We start from the raw sequence: 18308 nt of genomic DNA, 5'->3' as shown, positions 1-18308 counted from the left end.
GCTTAAACTGATTGAAGTGAATCTACGTTATGGGTGCACCCCAGTTAAATGAGATTGATTTTTAAATCAATTCAATTCAAGTGATGCGTTGCTTTAGTATAGACAAGATTTGAGAATCTGAGGTACTCAATCCTAATGAAAAATACTTTCATGAAGTAGCTTGCTAATGTAAAGGCTGGTTGCAAGGAAATAGTGGCATGTGTTAAATCAGCTTTCTAGAAACTTGTCCATTTTGTGCTGGCTGAAGGGCCTATTAGCTAGCCCATGTGCTGTTGTGAGCTAGTCGTGGGTGCAACCAAGTAAAGCTCGTATAATGTACAACTAATTCAGTGCTGGTACACTAGTTTTCTTCTCTTCAAAGCCCAGGAACATATTGAATTTCTCACAAACTCTCCACTAAAGTGTTTTACACCTTACCCTTAAGAGCTAAACATTCTACTAAAAGCCCTTTGAAAAATTTTGAACTGGAGCAGAGATTTCTGGTGCAGTGATTTAAGAAAATTATCTTCAGGTTGAGAATATTTTGCTCTCCTCATAAAGGTGGATCTTAAAGCTGAAAAGGCAGAGGTGAATAGTGAAGGGCAGGTCGTACCAGAGTTCAACGTTCAGTATCCATGCAAAATAAGAAAGACTTGCATACCTAGCAGGTGTATGGAGAAATGTCTTTGGGATAAAAAATAATGAAAAAGTATATGAGGAATTTGGGGTGGTTGGTTTTTTTCTATGTTTAAAGTTTTTGATTTATTTTACTGCTATGCCTCATTTCTCTCTTGTATCCACTGAATTCTGGAGTGATCTCAGTTATGCTGGGATCTTTCATGCTTCCAATTCTCTGGCATTTTTCATTGTAAAGCAGCTTCTTGAATTTTGCCTAGTTTTTTTCTCTCATGCGTGCACAGATACGAGTTTTTTTGGTTTTGTTTCAGTGTAGAGAAATTTTATATAATTTTTTGAAACCCAAAAAGTTGTTGCCAAATGAATTTGTTGTCCTCTGGTCAGCTTTACTTATTGCCTCCTGAGGAAATACATCATGAGAGCTAATTATCAGACCACATTTTTATCGGTCAGCTTCTTTTCTATGTTTTGTGCCAATGTTTGAGAGTGAAATCAAGGACAATATTTGTTTAATGTGTTTTCTTTAATGCATTTTCTAGGGAGATCACAGCAGATAAATAAGCACTGCTATGTTGACTAGCTCACCTTTTTCCCAAGCTCAGTCATTAGGTCTAAAACTTAAGTGTTTAGTATGAACAGGTCATGTATTTCTGTGCAAGTGCTGGATACCTCTAATTGCTTGTGATGGGTGAGAGTAGCTGAAATGTACAGCATGTCTTAATTATTTTGTGCTTCCTGAAAAAAAGATTTCTCTAAGTCTTTTGTGACCCAATAGGGATTTCTATTGTGGAAGAGACGGTTTCAAGCAGACAGGGTATTTTTTAAAGACGCATATCCATATTAAATAACTTAATCTTTCTTGTGCAGGAAGGCTGAAAATGCGGCACAGGGATAAATCAGTTTCTTTCAACCAGTAATTGAGGGGAAATGTTATCACTAGTATATTTTTTATATTGACAGGGAATGAGAATATCTGAAGTTTGATATTTTAATACCTTTCTGAATGTATTGTACAAGCATCGCAAGAGAAAATCACTTACTGCTAGCATAAGCTCATCAGGCTTGGTATAATTAACATAAATTTCTCACACAAATACCTAAGTTTCTAATAGACCCTAAGCTAATCTCATTTTCATTTTTTTTAATACCTGAGAGGATCTGAAAGCGGTTGCCATAAAGCATTCAATAGTGAATACAAAGGGGACTTGCGTGCAACGACCTCTGTGGAACATTTAGAAAGACCTAATTTGTATTTTTCCATCTTTTTCATCTTCTGGAAAGAGAGGTACTGTCTGCTGAGCTGTTACAGCATGCACTGCATCTTCTCTCTGCTCCAGGTTCCGGATGCAGCAGGTGAACGTGGTGGGCCCCAGCCCGCGCAGCCAGCCCTCCCGTGTCATCCAGACGTTGCAGGCCCCGCCAGATGTTGCCCCCGGGAGCGTCACCGTGCGCACAGCCAGCGAGACCAGCCTGTGGCTGCGATGGGTGGTGAGCCGGCCAGGAGGAACAGCGGGCGGAGGGGAGCCAGGGCTGGTGCTTCCCCAGGGGGTCAGGGTGCCCTTTCCTTGCATTCAGCATAAGGAATAACAACAAAATTATTTCCTTTTTCAGACTAATCAGAGGTCTGAGACTTACCTTAATAACTTGCCTTATTAATCACTTAAGTCGCCTACTGCCACTTCCTCAGGGGAATATATACCTGCGTGTAAAACCTTGGCTTTTGAGACTCTCTAGTATCACAATCTGGGTCAGCATGTGGACCTGGAATATAATACTTGAGCCAATTTTCAGTTTCTCAGAGCTCAGTTGTTTGCTTTGTACAAAACAGCCCCCAGAAGGTGCACACCAGCCATTGGCAATCATCCCGCAGGTACTGCGGTTCAAAGGCAATAAAGTTTGCATTTTACATTCCTGTAGGAAGATTATATTTGTGTGAAAGGGTGTGGAGGTATGTGATAAAATGTAGAAAGAAATGATTAATTGCGAAGATGCAGTGATTGATGACTTTGTTGTGCCCCTTTGACTGTCTCAGTTACCTGCAGAGTTTCCACGTTGGGATTTACCTGGCAATTAACCTGCTCCAGAATGGTTTTTCTTCTCCCCTGTTAGGCCAAATTTTCCACTGGGGTTACTGTGGTGTGAAGTTGATGAAGCACAGGTTTCCTCTTGCCCAAATGTTAGTTTTTCCATGCATAAACTCATTATGGCTGGAAGTCAAAATCAGGCTAGAAAAAAGAGGGTTTTTCTCCCATCAGAAAGGAATAATTCCAGTTTCTCAGTGGGACACGGCACTTAATTCTGAACCTTGAAAGACCAAAACACCAGACTTGAGCGTGTCACCATGTATCCATAGAAGAGCCATTGCAGTTCATTTGATAGGACCCACATAACTCATTGTGGCTTTGCCATGTGAATAACATGCCCACGTTGTTAAACTTTTTGGTACTATATCCAGACCTACATATCTTCCACTAAAATTAACTCAGGATTTTTTAAAAATACTTTAAAATATTTTTAAGATTGTGTTTCCCTGCTGTGCTACCTGGAAGCCTGTTTTTCTTGAGTCAAACTGTGCAGGGTTCAGGAGGAGCAACAGCCACAGCTAAAAATGACCTGATATACCTTTTTCATGCTTAATAACATCAGTATTTGAAAGTGTTTAATCTCTTTTTTTCAAGACCTGCAGGTGAATCTGTGTCCCCTTAGGAGCTGGGAATTCCTTCCTTCCTACAGAATAAGGGTCACATTTCTAGCCCTGCTTGCCTGCGGGATACAGTCTGCTAAGCTGTGAAATGCTAATGTGTATCAAACTTTCCCAGTGATTCAGAACTGAATCTCAGCCATCCATAGTGTCATATAGATAGTTTTATGGGAAAAACTCTAAACTTCATGAAGTAGGCTAATTATTTCATATTTTAATCTCTGAAATTGCTTGGGGAGTTAGAATACTAGAATAAATCTCTGCTGATAAATGAATAGGCAGAGAGTCAGTAAAGAAAGTAAAAAATGTACGATAAATGAATTTGTCACATGCTTCAGCAATTTATCATTAATTTCCATATTTAATCACAAAACTCTGAAATATATTGTATTCATATCATCTCTGTTGATACACCCACAGCAAATGGCGTAGTTCTGTGAGCATATCTGTTTAGTTCAAAATTAAGGTGAAAATTTCAAGCAACACAGAAGTTTAGAGATCATGACACATAAATAAAACAGAAAATCAATCTCTTAATATTTTTTGCCTCCCTATGGCCTTATATGAGTTCAGACAGCCTTGGTATATAGTTTGGAAAGGCCTGGCAGTGTGTTCTGTGTAGGAATATTGTGCTTTTCTTTGTTGTTTGCCAGCCCCTCCCTGACACACAGTATAATGGCAATCCAGAGTCAGTGGGGTACAGAATAAAGTTCTGGCGTGTGGATCTGCAGTCTGCCACCCTGTTGAAGGTTATTAATGACCGATTGGAAAGAGAGTACACGATTGAAGATCTGGAGGAGTGGACAGAGTATGAACTGCAGATCCAGGCTTTCAATGCCATCGGGGCAGGACCATGGAGTGAAGTAGTGAGAGGTCGTACACGGGAGTCCGGTAAGTCAAAGCACCGTGTCTGCTGTGAAGGACACAACATTTTCTGTCCTTTGGTTCAGTTTTGGTTTTGGTTTTTTGCTTGTTGATCCATTAAATCTAAAATGAAAGCAAAAAACTAGACTCTCTAGATCCACTGAAGGCAAAAAGACATATAGACATTTGAGGGAGTTATTTATTTTATTCCTATGCTACTTTCATGCGTAAACCTGCATGTTATTATTTAAAACAAACAAAACAACCTGTCCCCATTCCTGCCCTCATTTGGCAGCAGTGTGGACAGCACAATGAGAAGCTTGCCTACAGCCTTCTCTGGCTGAGCAGGTCTCTCATGCTTCCTCTCTCTCTCCAGTACCCCATTGCCCCTCTTTCTCCTCCTTTCCCTGTCTGCTTCTAGACTCAGGCAGGTTTTCTCACAGTTGTGGTTATCTGAAATTTAATTTCAAGCACCAAATATTTCTAATAGGGCACAAGTTATTTTAAGGAGCTGATTGCCCATATAGAAATAAAATAATTATCTGAGGTTTCGATGACACGTTTTCAAAACTGCCTTCTAAAATTGTGTGTACAAGTCTATATAGACATAACCTGCTTACAGACCTAGAGCACAGGTACTGTATTGTCTGGCTGAATTGTCCATGCTAGCATAGACTTCAAATATCAGAAGCAAACTCTCAGTGTCAGGCAACAGTAAATTATTGTTAGCTTAGGAGCAACAGTTAAAACAGATCTTGAAAAGCTGCTCTCTAGCTGTTCACTTCCACAAAACCTATTTCCAAACTTACCCTACATACACCTGATAAATTAAAATTTATATTGCAAGCGAATAACAAAATGGAGGACATATATGGTTTAAAAGTTTAATAATAAAAGCTCTTTGTGACTTGTATTTATGCAAGATTCAACACTGATATCTTCTTATGATTTTTTCCTATTTTTCTTGATTAAAAATGTTTTGGAATTGCATCCAATGCATACCCTACACTTAGACACACACACATGCACGTCTGTGCTCTCTGTACCAGGCAGTGTGACTTGGTGGGAAGCATGAGCATGCTGTATATGGCAAGATTTGGTCTGCTGGTTCAGATAACTGTCCTTTGAACTAGCCAAGGAGAAGGCTAAACAATGTCATCCCCCTCCATTAAAGTGTTGCTTTTTGGGAAGCAGTAATTGGAAAGCTATTGCCAGAGGTGCTTTAAACAAGGCATGCTTGTGCTGGAGTTAGAGATAGCATGACCCAGACAAAATAGTTTTGAAGTGTTCTGTATCATAATAAAAAGATATCGCATTCTCTACTTTCTCCTTTCTGCTGCTCTTCAAACACTTCCTTTGAAATGTAGTAAATACTAAGATTAAGTGATTTCATAAAACCTTAGGATTATAGTGCTCTTGCTCAGCATCTAAAGATCAGAGGTTACATGTGTATTTGGCATTTTCTCTTGCAGTATTAAAAGAAGGTTGACTTGAAACTGATTATAGTAGACACACAGAAACTGGGATCAAAATAACACAAAGCTGTGATCTAGGCCATAAGGACTCATTTGTTTTTTTCCCTGTGTTTTCTTTGATAGTAACATCTGATTTCTTGAATAGAGCAAGTCAGGGCTCAGACTTTTGGCTGTATCTTCTTAGATTTAGAATATACAAGAAGCTCTGGCATAACAGCAAGCTGCATGAGAGAACTTCAGGGAATCTGCAGTTAACCTGTATGCACAAATGAAGTTAAATGCAAATAAAAAATGTCTAAAGCCAGAGAGAAATGTCAAAGCATTTTTAGGTCAGTCTTCCGAACTATAAGAGAAATTCTATTTATTGTTTGTGTTTTCAAAGTACTTTAAAAGCAGGTGTCCTAAATATTTATTTTTCCATTTTGTAGACACGGAGTCTTAAGGAAGTTGGTTTTGCCTCTTGCTGCAGATTGTAAATGTCCCTCACAGCTGGCCAGAGGTGCCTCGGCCAGGATCACATGGTGGTTCATTGGCAGAACTTATGGTTCTGTCTTTTACGTTGTCCAAGGAGTCTAAGAAGTTAGAACCCAGGCACTAAATCAGCTCGTGGTATCTATTGACAGTGCAGCCACTGGAGTCCAAATCTTTATTGAAGATAAAGCTGTACTTGAGCACTTCTGTTTATTCTAGGATGTGTGATCATATCACTAGTAGCTGAGCACACATGCTAACAATGAAGGAGCATGCTGTTACAGGGACTCTCTGGTTTCTGAAGCTCTTGAATATAAAACATATTGAAACCAAAGAAATTATGAGAGAATAAACAATGCTGTAGGTTTTGGTAACCCAGGCTTGAAAAACAGTTGGGAAACCCTAAAATGAAACTCTGGGATAGGGTTACAAGCAGCTGAGGATGGAGGGGGATGAATTAGGATTTTTAAACAGGACCAGTTTTATCAATCCATAATGGTTTTATAACATTAGAAATTAAATAACTCATTAAATTTTACAGTGTTAAATAACTGCAGAGTAACAAGCTCAGTTTCCACTCAATAAATTGACAATGATAGTAGGTACAATATAGACAAAGCAAGAAAATGCAACGACCTCTAATGTATTAGAACAACCTTGACAGGGCTGCTTCCTTTTAGATACAAACCCTCTTATTTTCAAACAATTCATCTCAAATACACCTAACCCTGTGCCTTAATATTTTTTGGGCTCCTAATGTTCAGCTACATGAATGTGTATACTTGTCTTACAAAATCAGCTTCTACACAAGCACGATCACATACCTGTGGCAAGGATCAATCTCCTGATGTTTCAGAGGCTGACCTTCATGAAGCAGTTACTGTGGTATGATAAAGCATCACTTGATAATTCAAAAGTGATCCAATGTCACTGAGGGGATTTGTCAGTTCATACAAGCTGAGAATTTGGTCTGTGGTATTCAATTTTATGGGCAAAATGGTTGTGTACTGCAGCTATGCTACTTTTGTCACTAACCGTGCTCTAAATTTGCACTTCTTAATTGGCATCACATGTACAATATGCCACTTTAATTTTTACTTTCAAAAAACAGTGATGGATGCTCACCTAAAAGGAGCTGCAAAAGTGGAGAGAACTACTGCATCCCACTATCTAGCTTTCTTAGAAAGGCAGAATACAGGCTAGCTTATTAAAAGCTTCTTTTGGCCCAGTTAGAGACATAAAACAGTAACATTTGCTATATATCAAATATGGCCATGTCAGATGTAGAAAGAGGATGCATGATCTTAGATGCCAATGTGGATAACCTTAAAAACTTGAGTTCTTATTGAAGTCCCAGTGCAAAGTGCCAGTAACTCTATAATTTCCTACGTTTGATGTTCTAAAGTACATCATGCAGCTGGCAGTTTGCTGGATTAGCTCATCATTTAGTTTCAGTATTTCCGGTTCATTTCGTTAAAGCTCTGACATTTTTTTGGACACTGTTGCTTGGCTTCTGTACTGTTCTTGCAGGTTACTAATGAGAACGCGGCTTTGGAGCTTATAACAAAGTCTTCTGTGCAACATTTAAGGAAACTAGCATTAGATAAAGGAGCTTGCAGAGGAATGAGGGCTCTATATGCCTCACTCAAGCCGCTAATTAGTCTTAGCAAATTATAATTTCTTAGAATCACAATATCCTGAGAGAGGAGAGGGTTCAGAGAAATGAAGGTTACATTTCAATTCATTCTTAAAGGGTCGATCAAAGTCTCTTACTTGATAAAAGACTGGCAACAATAAGATCCATAATATCACTTGCAGGTCCTGAGTTCATACACCCATATTAGAATAAAATTCTCAAGACTAATATGAGAACTGGAGAATTAAAGCACCCTCAATGAACACAAGTATTTTTGCCATTTAGGCATTGGATTTAGATTCCTTTCCAGCAAGAGGTGACGTTTAGCTGCTCTGGCTGTCGCTGGGAATTAAGAGGAGTCTGGGCTAATAAAGCTTCAGATAGACCATTCTCTCCTTTGTTAGCTTTTGAGTCCCCCTGCCAGCAGCGTGATTGTACACACACCTCAAAGCAATCATGCGCTCAGGGCCAGCCCGGGCACAGCCCCCACCTTTTGTGAATTCGGGAAATCTCATGGCTGCTGATCAAAGAGGAAAATAAATATTTGTAAAATAAAGAAATTTTTTCTCTCTTGAAAGGCTTCAAACCAGATAAAATAAAAATAAATGTGGCTGGAAAGGACTTCTTTCCTCTATGCATCCTGGTTTCCTGCGACCCACCTCCACCCTTTCTCTCTCCAGAGGTGATTCATGTGGGAGTAGCTCTTTGTGAAGATCTACAGATAAAGTTATGGCAGCTATCCAAAGACATTCATGGCTCCTGGCAATCTATTTTCCTTTAACATAATTATATCCTTGTGGGGGATAAATCTAGGAGAAGATTTAAAAAAAAAAAAAAAAAAGGCACTTCAGTGTTGGAGGGGAAAAAAATTGGATTTTAGTCTGCTGCAGTGTTGTGAGGTGGTGCTCTGTTTCTCATGTCCCAAATAATTGGTAACAGGGAAATTGTTTCAGAAATTACTATCTCTGTGGTTAACCTTGAGTGCACAAGGGTGGGGGGCGGTGCATTTTTTTTTTTTCAATTTATATTAATTCTGGTGTCATACTCATTATCTTGTTCATGTTGCTAGGAGCTTCAGGAGCTCGCCTTCAGAACAGCAGATCTGTTCTTTCATTCGGACATCCAGGAAAGCATTACTCTTGGCAGAGATTTGTGCTCCTTTTTGTGATATATTCAGGACCTTATCAAGCCTTACTGTTCAGAAGAGCTTGTGTAACATAACTTGGTGAAACGTTCTCTTGAGGTCTGACAGGTGTATCATGCTTTAGAAAAGATTGTACTCTTCAGATGTTGGAAATGCCACAGGAAAAAAATGCAAAAGGGCAGCATAAAATGTGAACTCTTAAAAATAGCCTCAAATTCTGCTTGCATAACGTGGCACGCTATTAAGCTTGCCTACAAAAGCTTGCAGTTGTGTGGTTGTTATGCAGCAGTTAGAGTTTTAATGGCATGAGAAAATGCAAGTTTGCTCTTCTCTCAAGTCAGAGAAAATTACAGTGTTCCTGTGCCATCAGTTCTAATGATGTTTCTAGTTTCATAAGAGCCAATTTTGCAACATAAATGAAATAGGCATATCTTTCATTTACACTGTATCTGTCCCTGAAAATACACCTTGCGTTAATGTATCTGTCTATAATTGATGTATTGCAAATGTTGAGCACTATCACATAATCAAAAGGCTTAGAGGTTAAAGAACTTCTTACTGAACTGGGAGTGCAATCCAGTGGTTGAAATTATTGCTACCTCTAGACAAGATCCTATAATTTCCTTTCAGATAATATAGGCAGCCAGGGTGGCGTAAAACTTCTTGTTAGAACAGATCATGCCATAAGATAAACTCCCATTCATAAAGATTTCTAGCTTTTGGCGTAGGGAAATAAAATGTATGGAAAGGAAATACTAGAAGATAGACTTCTGCAGAAGTCCAGCAATTTAATCTTGATTCCAATTACTGCAAATATATAGAACTTGAAATTTATTCATATTTGTCTGTATTTACTATCTGTAGACACTGATTAGTAGTAAATGTTTAGCTCTTCACAAACGTTGTGATTTCTGAGATGAACTGGCAAGAAATTGTGAAGCAGGTTGAAATATAAAGAAGATATAGAGTGAATACAAGAGAAGAAGAGATTGTCTAGAACCTATTCCAGCCCTTTTGGATTTGAATACTCTTCTATGGGACCGTGGAACAATCCCAAGTAGATAGGGAGATGGAGCAAAATGATCTGGTATGTCTTATCTGTTTCTGCTTTTTGGAAATGCTGTGTGATTCCAGTTCCTTCTGCTCCTCCTGAGAACGTCTCTGCTGAAGCCGTGAGTTCAACCCAGATCCTTCTGACATGGACCGCAGTCCCCGAGTCCGAGCAGAATGGTCTCATCCTGGGTTACAAGGTATGCAACTGGAGTTTCATGCTTATTTATTTTATAATGTATTACCTGGATATGTTTTTGCATTTGTTATTTATTATTCACCTGCTGGATATTTGTATTATTCATAAGTCACCTGGAGAAGATACAGGAAGTGTGCTGGTTTTGAAAGGGGTAATTGGTGAATATAATCTCATTTTATATTTTGTGAAAAGGAGAAATCTAAAGTGCATACTCCTCTTTTCAGTCCTTGTGTAACAATCTTTTTCTCTATATATTTCATATACATTTATTCTGCAGGTACTTTTCAAAGAAAAAGATTTAGACTCCGAACCAAAGAGCCAAATAGTAAGAGGTAACCACACTCAGTCTTTCCTGCTGTCTGGCTTGCGGAAATACGTGCGCTATGAGATCCAGGTACTGGCATTCACTCGTATCGGAGACGGAGTCCCCAGCTCTCCTGCAGTTATAGAAAGAACCAAGGATGATGGTAAGTTTAAAGGTTACCAAAATAAGTATCTTACTTAATCCATCCTTTTAACACTGTTTTCTTTTAGTGATGCAGGTGTAGACAACAGCCCAAACTAAGGCCATTTGGATTTTTTAAAAATTTTCTTTCGACTTTGAAGCTAAAGGACTTGGTCCCTACCTAATATAACTCAGCACTATTCCATTGGTCATAGGCTGAGGATTTGGCAAAAACAGAGAAAACCAGAGTCCCCTGTTTCTTCTTTCCCTGCAGCTGATGAGGAGGATAAAAACTTCAAAAATTATACTCTGAAGCTCAGTGTAGACAATTTCTATTGAAGACAATTTTTAGAGCCCAATTATAAATTCCTATTGAAGTTCAATCATGCTCAAAAAAAAAAAAAAAGTGCTGCAATTGAAAGCAATAAACAAATCTGGGTCTGATTGGACTGAAGAAGAGAGATGGAATTTGCAACTTCAGGAATCCATTACCATTTTTTTCCTAAAAAGAATAAGGCATCGACCCTGGAAGATGATCATACTTCCCTTTGTAACTGCCTCCAGTGCTTCCCATGTGCTCAGGGACTCCTGCATCAGTCTGATGTGTTGAAGGAGCCCAAGCAAGCCCCTCGCCCCTGTGCTGTTTGAACACATCAGTGCGGTGGGAGCATTCCTGCTGATGGAGTTTTAAAAAAATTTAGTTCAATTCTTAAAATATTTTTGGCTTTGCAGATGCTAAAGTTACTTTTAGTTCATTACCTTTTTGGCTTTAAACGAAGGTTAATATCAGTGTGAGAGGCTTCTGTTTATTGCTCCCAATGAAGAGGAACACAAAAGAAGTGTCTCTTTTTTTCATCAAAGTCTTTTCACAATAGTAATGAAATAAACATTGGTTTCTACAAGCAACTTCATTAAGGTGATTTGGTTTGGCTGAAAACACATTCAGACTTCCAGCTTAACAAGACATTTTCTGTGGAATGCGGGGAAGGAGCAAGAGCATACAGGGACAGGAATGGGGATGGGAACAGGGACAGCAGATCCCTGACATTTTTTAAGCCATTTTCTCAGCATACTGCCTGTGTGGGGACTTGGCTTTTCTTTGAAAGAAAACAAAGAGAAATTCGTTAGCAGAACTCTGCAGGGAGGAAAAAGCACTCACTGAAGTGTACATATCAGACTATAATGAGAAATATTTAAAACTGTTTGTTTTAGATAACCCCATTATAGCAGTTCCCTCCTTAAGTGCATGTTGGCAAATGATACAAATTGTTCTTCCATCTCCATACCCCTGACATAAATATGTTGTGTCTCCTCTGGGCTCAACTTAATTAAAAGTATCATCAGGGGTAATGCAGGTGGAATTTGTGCTGAAGGGGAAATTTTGCAGATGCTAATGTATGAATTAGCATCTCCTCACCTTGTGAACCTGGGATGGTCAGTGCAGCCACCAGCCATCTGTATTAATGTGCATCTCACCTGCCTCAGGTTCTCCTGCTCAGACCTCAGTGTTTAAAATGCACATGTAAAACCAGAAGGCAGTTCAAAACTGGTGCTGGTGACACAGAGAGGAGACACTATTCAATTCCAACAGGTATGAAGGGAATTAAGCTGACACATAACTCTGTAAAGGCAGCTTGGTGACTCGCTTTGTAGTATGTAATCAGTTACGTAGCGGTGGTGCATCCGGCTGCGCTGCTGGAAGGTAACTCTCACAGAGGTCAGAGCTACTTTGTCAGAGCATCCTGCTAAAGCGTTTCACAGGTGTGGTAAAACACTGTAGGGTGCACTGGTTCTGTGTCATGTTTGGTGTCTGTGGGTGCTGGAGGCATTTGTCCATGGATGGGATTCCTCAGAATAAATGTATATTATGTATGTACATAGGTGCTTCTAACAATCTACTTATTATTGGTGAGATAGGGCTTGGGCTACCTTCTATGCAAGGTGAGCAGAAAATTTGTAATTCCTCTGACATGCAATGCTTGCTGGCATGATCTCTGTTTTTCTTTCCAGCCCCTGGGCCACCCGTGAGGCTGGTGTTCCCCGAGGTGAGGCTGACATCCGTACGGATTGTTTGGCAGCCACCGGAGGAGCCCAATGGAATTATTCTGGGTAAGACGGATCAGCAAACCCAGGGCTGGGATGAGAGGGTTGGAGACCAGAGCAAGGTCCGGCTGTTGGGTTTTCCTTCCCCTTGCACATCAGATTAGAAACCACACGTAAGCATATCTGTGGCTAAAGAAAAGAAAATATGTCGGTGTCAGCTGACAGATGCGGTACCCTGTGGTGAGGAGGAAAAGTCTGCCCGGCTCCATGGTGTGTGTTTTCCTGAGCCAGAATTACATGTCATTCATGGCACTGTGTTTGTATTGTCATCTCTCTTCCCATCTGCATTTGGGTTTGTGACCTGTTTAGCTGGCTGCTGGGCAAACTGCCTGTAGAGCTGCAGCAGGGAAGAGCTGGATTTTCCCCTCCTTCCCCCAACTCACCTTTGCTGGGCATGCCCAACATTGCAGTTTCACATGTGCTTCCATTTTATTGCTTCCTTTGGATAATACTGACTGACAGGTCACAAGGAGCAAACTCATATTTGGCTTTTCATCAGGGGAAATAGAGGCAGCAAGGCACGACAGGAATTTGTGAAAAACCTTCTTACCATCCTGCTGTAATAACTCTTGGGTTGCCTTTGCAATATGTTCACCAGCCACTACTTGTACTTAAAGCGTGAAGACTTTTACAATGTAAGAACCCATTCTTGCCACTAAAATTGCAGTAGCTAATAGTTACCCAGCAGTTTTGTGTTCTCTACTGATGTTAAACACATTTTACAATAGTTCTAGCTGGTGAGTAAAGATTTGTCTCTCAATTATGAAAACAGAAGCAAAAGCTTTTGGGTTTGTTTTTTTTTTGGTTCTCAGTCTGCCAGGCCTTTCTGCTTCTAATTCCGCTGCCATCGTTCAGACCTGTGTGTATATTTCAGCAATATTTCCTAAAGCCTTTATTGTTGGGTGGAGGGTGCCTACTGCAAATGCCACTGTGTTGGTGGCATCCCTTTAAATAAAGGACCACTCTTGCTTTGCGTTTAAATCTTGAGTCAAGAACTCAAGGTGTTTGCTCAGCTGTGTAGTTTCCCAAAGTGATCTTGATGCCTGAAGATGCAGAGAAATCATAAATGGGATCCAAAGGCAGACGCTGCAGAGATTTTCTGAGCACGAGAAAGTCTGTCTGAAGCTTGGCAGCGGTTAGCTGTCAGAGACAGATCCACGCAGGGTTTCTCTGCAGCTCAAGGAAGCTTGGCTTCCAGGTTGTCTTGTGGGTTTGATTTGTTGCTTTTTTTAAGGAACTGTGTGTCCTAGAACTTGCTTTCAGTAGAGATTGGGATTTGAATCACAGGATGTGGTTAAGGAGAAAAAAAATCATTTAATAGAAATGATGAGAAGGTACAAAAGAGATTTTGCTCCCCCGACTGTGTTCCAATGGCTCATGATGCTGCACTTTGTCAGCCTTATTTGCTGAAGTTGCAAGCTTGGTGGAGCAGGAACTCTCTTTTATTTTGTCTTTGCAGAGTGCTTTGTGCAATGCATCCCCTTCTCAGTTGGTTCTTACTCATTGCTGCTACGTTGATGATAAAATCATACTAAATGCAGGTTAGAAGGAAAAGGGAAAGTTGTCCCTTAAAGAATGCTTGGCATGATTAGCATGTAGACTGTTGTTTCCAATATCTTGCACAGTCCGTTCCCAGTAACACATCCCAGGATACTTGATACTGTCCTGACTTGACTTTTTTGCAACACTGATGGCAGTAACTATGTAGGATGACAACCCACTATTAATTCCTACCCTTTTTCTGCAGTACACTTCAGGTCAGTCAGTCCCTCTTTTATATGTATATTAAGCTTTTTCTTTGTATGATAATTTGCAGATTCCTTTATTGAATTTCATTTTACTGATTCCAGACCACCTCTCCTCATTATCAAGATCACTCTTGTCCACTAATATGCACACAGTCACTCACAATTTGCCTTCATTTTTGGAGTTTGCAAGTAGACTGGCAATTCCGTCAGCCAGGTCATTAATGAAAGTATTGAACAGAACCAAACTCATTCATGAGGTCTCATGAGAGCTTACTTAATATGTCCTCCCAGTTTGTTAGCAAACTAACAACAACATTTTAATGACTCTTTTTTTTTTAAAAGTTTAAGTCAAAATGTGTAGTATTTTTCTTAGATTGGTTTCTCTTGTTTGCGTTTGATGGGGGTGCATGCAACCATATTAAAACCTTACTTAAAGTCAATGTGGATCATATCTACTCTTCCCACCTGGCCAATTACACTGTCAAAATGGAAAATAGATTATCTGATATTTATTATTTGTTCCAGACAAATACATATTGGCTGTTCCTTGGCACTTTATTATCCTCATGGATGCTTATATGTTGACTCATATTTTTCCCAGGATCTTTTTGGGTATTGAATTTTAGCTTGATTTGTCCATAATTCCCCTGGTTGATCTTTCCTCATTTTAAAAGATAGGGTACTCTGTTTGCCCTTCTGTAATATTCTGGGATGTCACCTGTCCTCCATAAGTTCTTGAAGAAAATCACTAATCGTTCAGAGATGGCTCCAGCTAGTTATACAAGCACTGCAGGGCAAATTTCATCAGGCCTTTCTAACTTGATTACATCTAGCTTAACTAAATATTTGTTAACCTGTTCTCTATTCTAGCCTACATCCCTACTTATATTGTTGTCAGTATTAATTTATGTTAAGTATCCAGTCAGCATCAACATTTTTGTGTGTGTGAAAATGAAGCAACAGAGGTATCAGCCTTCCATTCTTTTCTCTCTCACCTGTCTTGTGCTCATCTTTTCTTCCCACTAGTTGACCTGTCCTCCTTCTGTCTCTTGGATTTCTAATGTATTTATAAAATCTTTCTCATTGCCTTTGATGCCCTTTAAGTTATAACTCACTTTGCACTGTAGCCGTTCTGATTTTGTCCCTACATGCTTGTGCTGTCTATTTATACGCTCCCTTAGACATTTGTCCTGTTTCAACTTTTTGTCCAATTCAGTTTGGATTTTCAGGTCATTAGTGAGCTCTGAATGCAAACATATTGGCCTCTTAACATCTTTTGTCTGCATTTGGATAGTTGTACCTTTTTTTTGTCTCTTTTAAAACTGTCGGCTAACCTGGATTCCTTTTTCCCTTAGAATTCCTTGCCAGGGGGATGTTACCTGACAGTTCCCCCAGTCCACCTTTTTGAAATCCATTGTCTTTATTCAACAATTCTCGCTCTTTTATTTTTTTGATAATAGAAATGCTGAGGTTCATGGAGGAAGTAGTTAGCTGTCAATGTCAGAGAGAGAAAGTAAAAATTACTTATGCTGGGTACTTCCATGATCTTTCCTAAGAAGTGAGGTGTGCTTCAAAAATAGATAAAAACCAATGTATAGCATTCTAAGTAAAGGTTGCAAGTTTATTGTTTTCCTGTACACGTTTTAAATCTCGTTACTGTAATGAACTTTCAAGACACCATTGTAACCCCCACAGTCAAGTGCACTGAAGTAGAGTTGTTGGAAAAAATAAGTTAACATAATTTTGCACAGTGCCCTTCTATTCACTGATGGGGTTGGAAAGAAAAAATACTTGCTTTGCAAGAGCAACTTATATTCAGAGCCTTTGAACTAATGTTCCTGCTCTGCTAGCTTTGTCCTCTGAGTATACAAGCACCTTTGCAGCTAACATTTTTGTAATCTATATCAAAACATGTTCTAGCATTTCAGAGAGAGATTAGCAGGATGAAATACTGGCAGGCAGCAAGAGGGAAAACCACTTGTTTGTTTGTTTAAATATTTTACTGTGGAATACTGCGAGGTATTTCCATTTCTCCTTTTGGGAATGTTACACTAACAATATGAGGTTTCATTCTGTCTTTTTTACTGCACTGAAGGAAACAACATAGTTCCTTCAAATACTATTAAAGAAAAATGATGCATTAACGTGCATATATGCACTTCTAGTTACGAACTTTCTCTGAAAACGAGAGCTCAACCTGCATCCTTGCGGGCCCCGGTTAGTATTCCTCATGGTATCCTTGTATTTAGCGATTACCTGAAGCTTATTGCAAAAGAGTGTAAGAACTCCACTGAGAATTAGAACCAAAATTGGATGTAATCCATGTTTGCAAATTCATATTTTGATCCTAGACTGCATTTGCACACCCGCTGGCCCTTAAACAGATAAGCAGTAAAATCAACAAACCGGATTGCTGCTCCACTAGGCAAACCGTAACCTCCCAATATCATTTGGTTTTCCCTAAGTTCTGTGACAAATTAATAAGTGTTTGTATCTCTGCTTCACCATGGCCTGCGTGAACGGGTGCTGTCAGTTCTGAAGGGCTTTGTATGGTGATGAGCTTGAAAGCTTTTTTATATTCATGGTGTGTTGTCATCCTCCTGCCTGTTTGCTTTGGGGAATCTACTGGTTGTGTTACAATGACCTAACATTTAACAGGCAGTTCAGATTGTTGCCATTTATTGAGTTCAGAAAGCATAGCTCATGAAACTGCTTGCAGTTGTGCAATAAATACTTAAGAAGATGCTAATGCAAAAATAAGCCTTGTTTCAATGAATAAATAAACTCCTGAAGAGTTGATCTTTCAGGGCTTTTTTTATGCTGTTTTGGCCTGGTGAAGCACAGAACTTGCAATAGCAGAAGAGGTTTGGGATCTAATGCTATATGGGGGGGAAAAAAAAAAATTAAGAAAACAATATGAATTCTTCTTATGACCATCCAGATACTTCATATTCTAGAAGATATTCCTTTCCCAAAAAAGTTTGCTTTGATCATCTTTTAAAGATTTTACTTTTATTCATAACCTTTGGTTACTTTTTTTTTATCTCAGATATCTGCAATATCTTATTGTCATAATCCAGTAAGGGAAGGAAGATTCCTTGTTCCTCCACTGCAGCAACTGCAGTTATTGCCTCTTGCAGCCCTCGAGCGTACATTAATTTCTCTTTGAACACTTTCCATTTACCTCTATTGATTTGCCTCGTTTGATTTCACTTAACATTTCCTGTCTTCTCCCATCCCTTGTTGCTGAAATTCATCAACTTAATAATTTTATCTTTTTGATCTTGTGTTAGCCCTAATTATTATCCAAGCTGTGGTTTAAATACTGCATCTTCTGTGTCTCTCAGGAAAAAAAGGAAAATGATGCTTTTTATGCCAGTATGTATCCTGGCTGACCCAAACTGTCCAATAGGAGAAGGTGATGTAGAGGATCAAAATTAAGAGACTGTCTGTCTCTCTGGGTTTGTAGGTAGCAGTAAGAGCGAGCGGAATTCGGGTGCAGAGGTTGGATATGTACCTTTGAATCAGAACAAGGGAAGTGTTGAGTTTCTGAGGAAATCTGTAAAGGTGATGGTTCTGGTTGTGTAAACTCTGCCTGAGATATCCAGGAAAATAGATATTTACCCAGACTGTCAGCCAACATGGCAGGTGTAGGAGAGGACAGTGAGAGCTGATACTGTTTTTTACAGGGATGCATTGGAAGGGAGTTTGCAGAGCCTGTCAGGGAGACAGACTGTGACAAGTGATTTCTTCTTTCTCATGACTAAATTAGTTTTCACACTAGCCAAGGAACCACTCTTGTGTAAGTTATAATAATGGCCTAGATACGTATATGTTCCTTTGCCTAATCTGAGCAT

At 39.4% G+C, this 18308-nt stretch overlaps 1 protein-coding gene across 4 annotated transcripts in view; it reads left to right on the top strand.

Annotated features, from left to right (window-relative positions):
• Window positions 1-18308, top strand: part of SDK1 (sidekick cell adhesion molecule 1) — a 417651-nt gene that overhangs the window by 330321 nt on the left and 69022 nt on the right. For all 4 annotated transcript variants that reach the window (XM_074886027.1, XM_074886028.1, XM_074886029.1 and 1 more), the window contains 5 exons: window positions 1953-2103; window positions 3970-4207; window positions 10041-10156; window positions 10433-10622; window positions 12611-12709. In XM_074886027.1, the coding sequence (XP_074742128.1) occupies window positions 1953-2103; window positions 3970-4207; window positions 10041-10156; window positions 10433-10622; window positions 12611-12709 (794 nt within the window). The remainder of the gene's footprint in view (window positions 1-1952; window positions 2104-3969; window positions 4208-10040; window positions 10157-10432; window positions 10623-12610; window positions 12710-18308) is intronic.

The sequence above is a fragment of the Strix uralensis genome, chromosome 16 (genome assembly GCF_047716275.1).
Source record: "Strix uralensis isolate ZFMK-TIS-50842 chromosome 16, bStrUra1, whole genome shotgun sequence".
Classification (NCBI taxonomy): Eukaryota; Metazoa; Chordata; class Aves; order Strigiformes; family Strigidae; genus Strix; species Strix uralensis.
The sequence above is the reverse complement of the archived record's forward strand: the minus strand, read 5'-3'. Positions and strand labels throughout refer to the sequence as shown.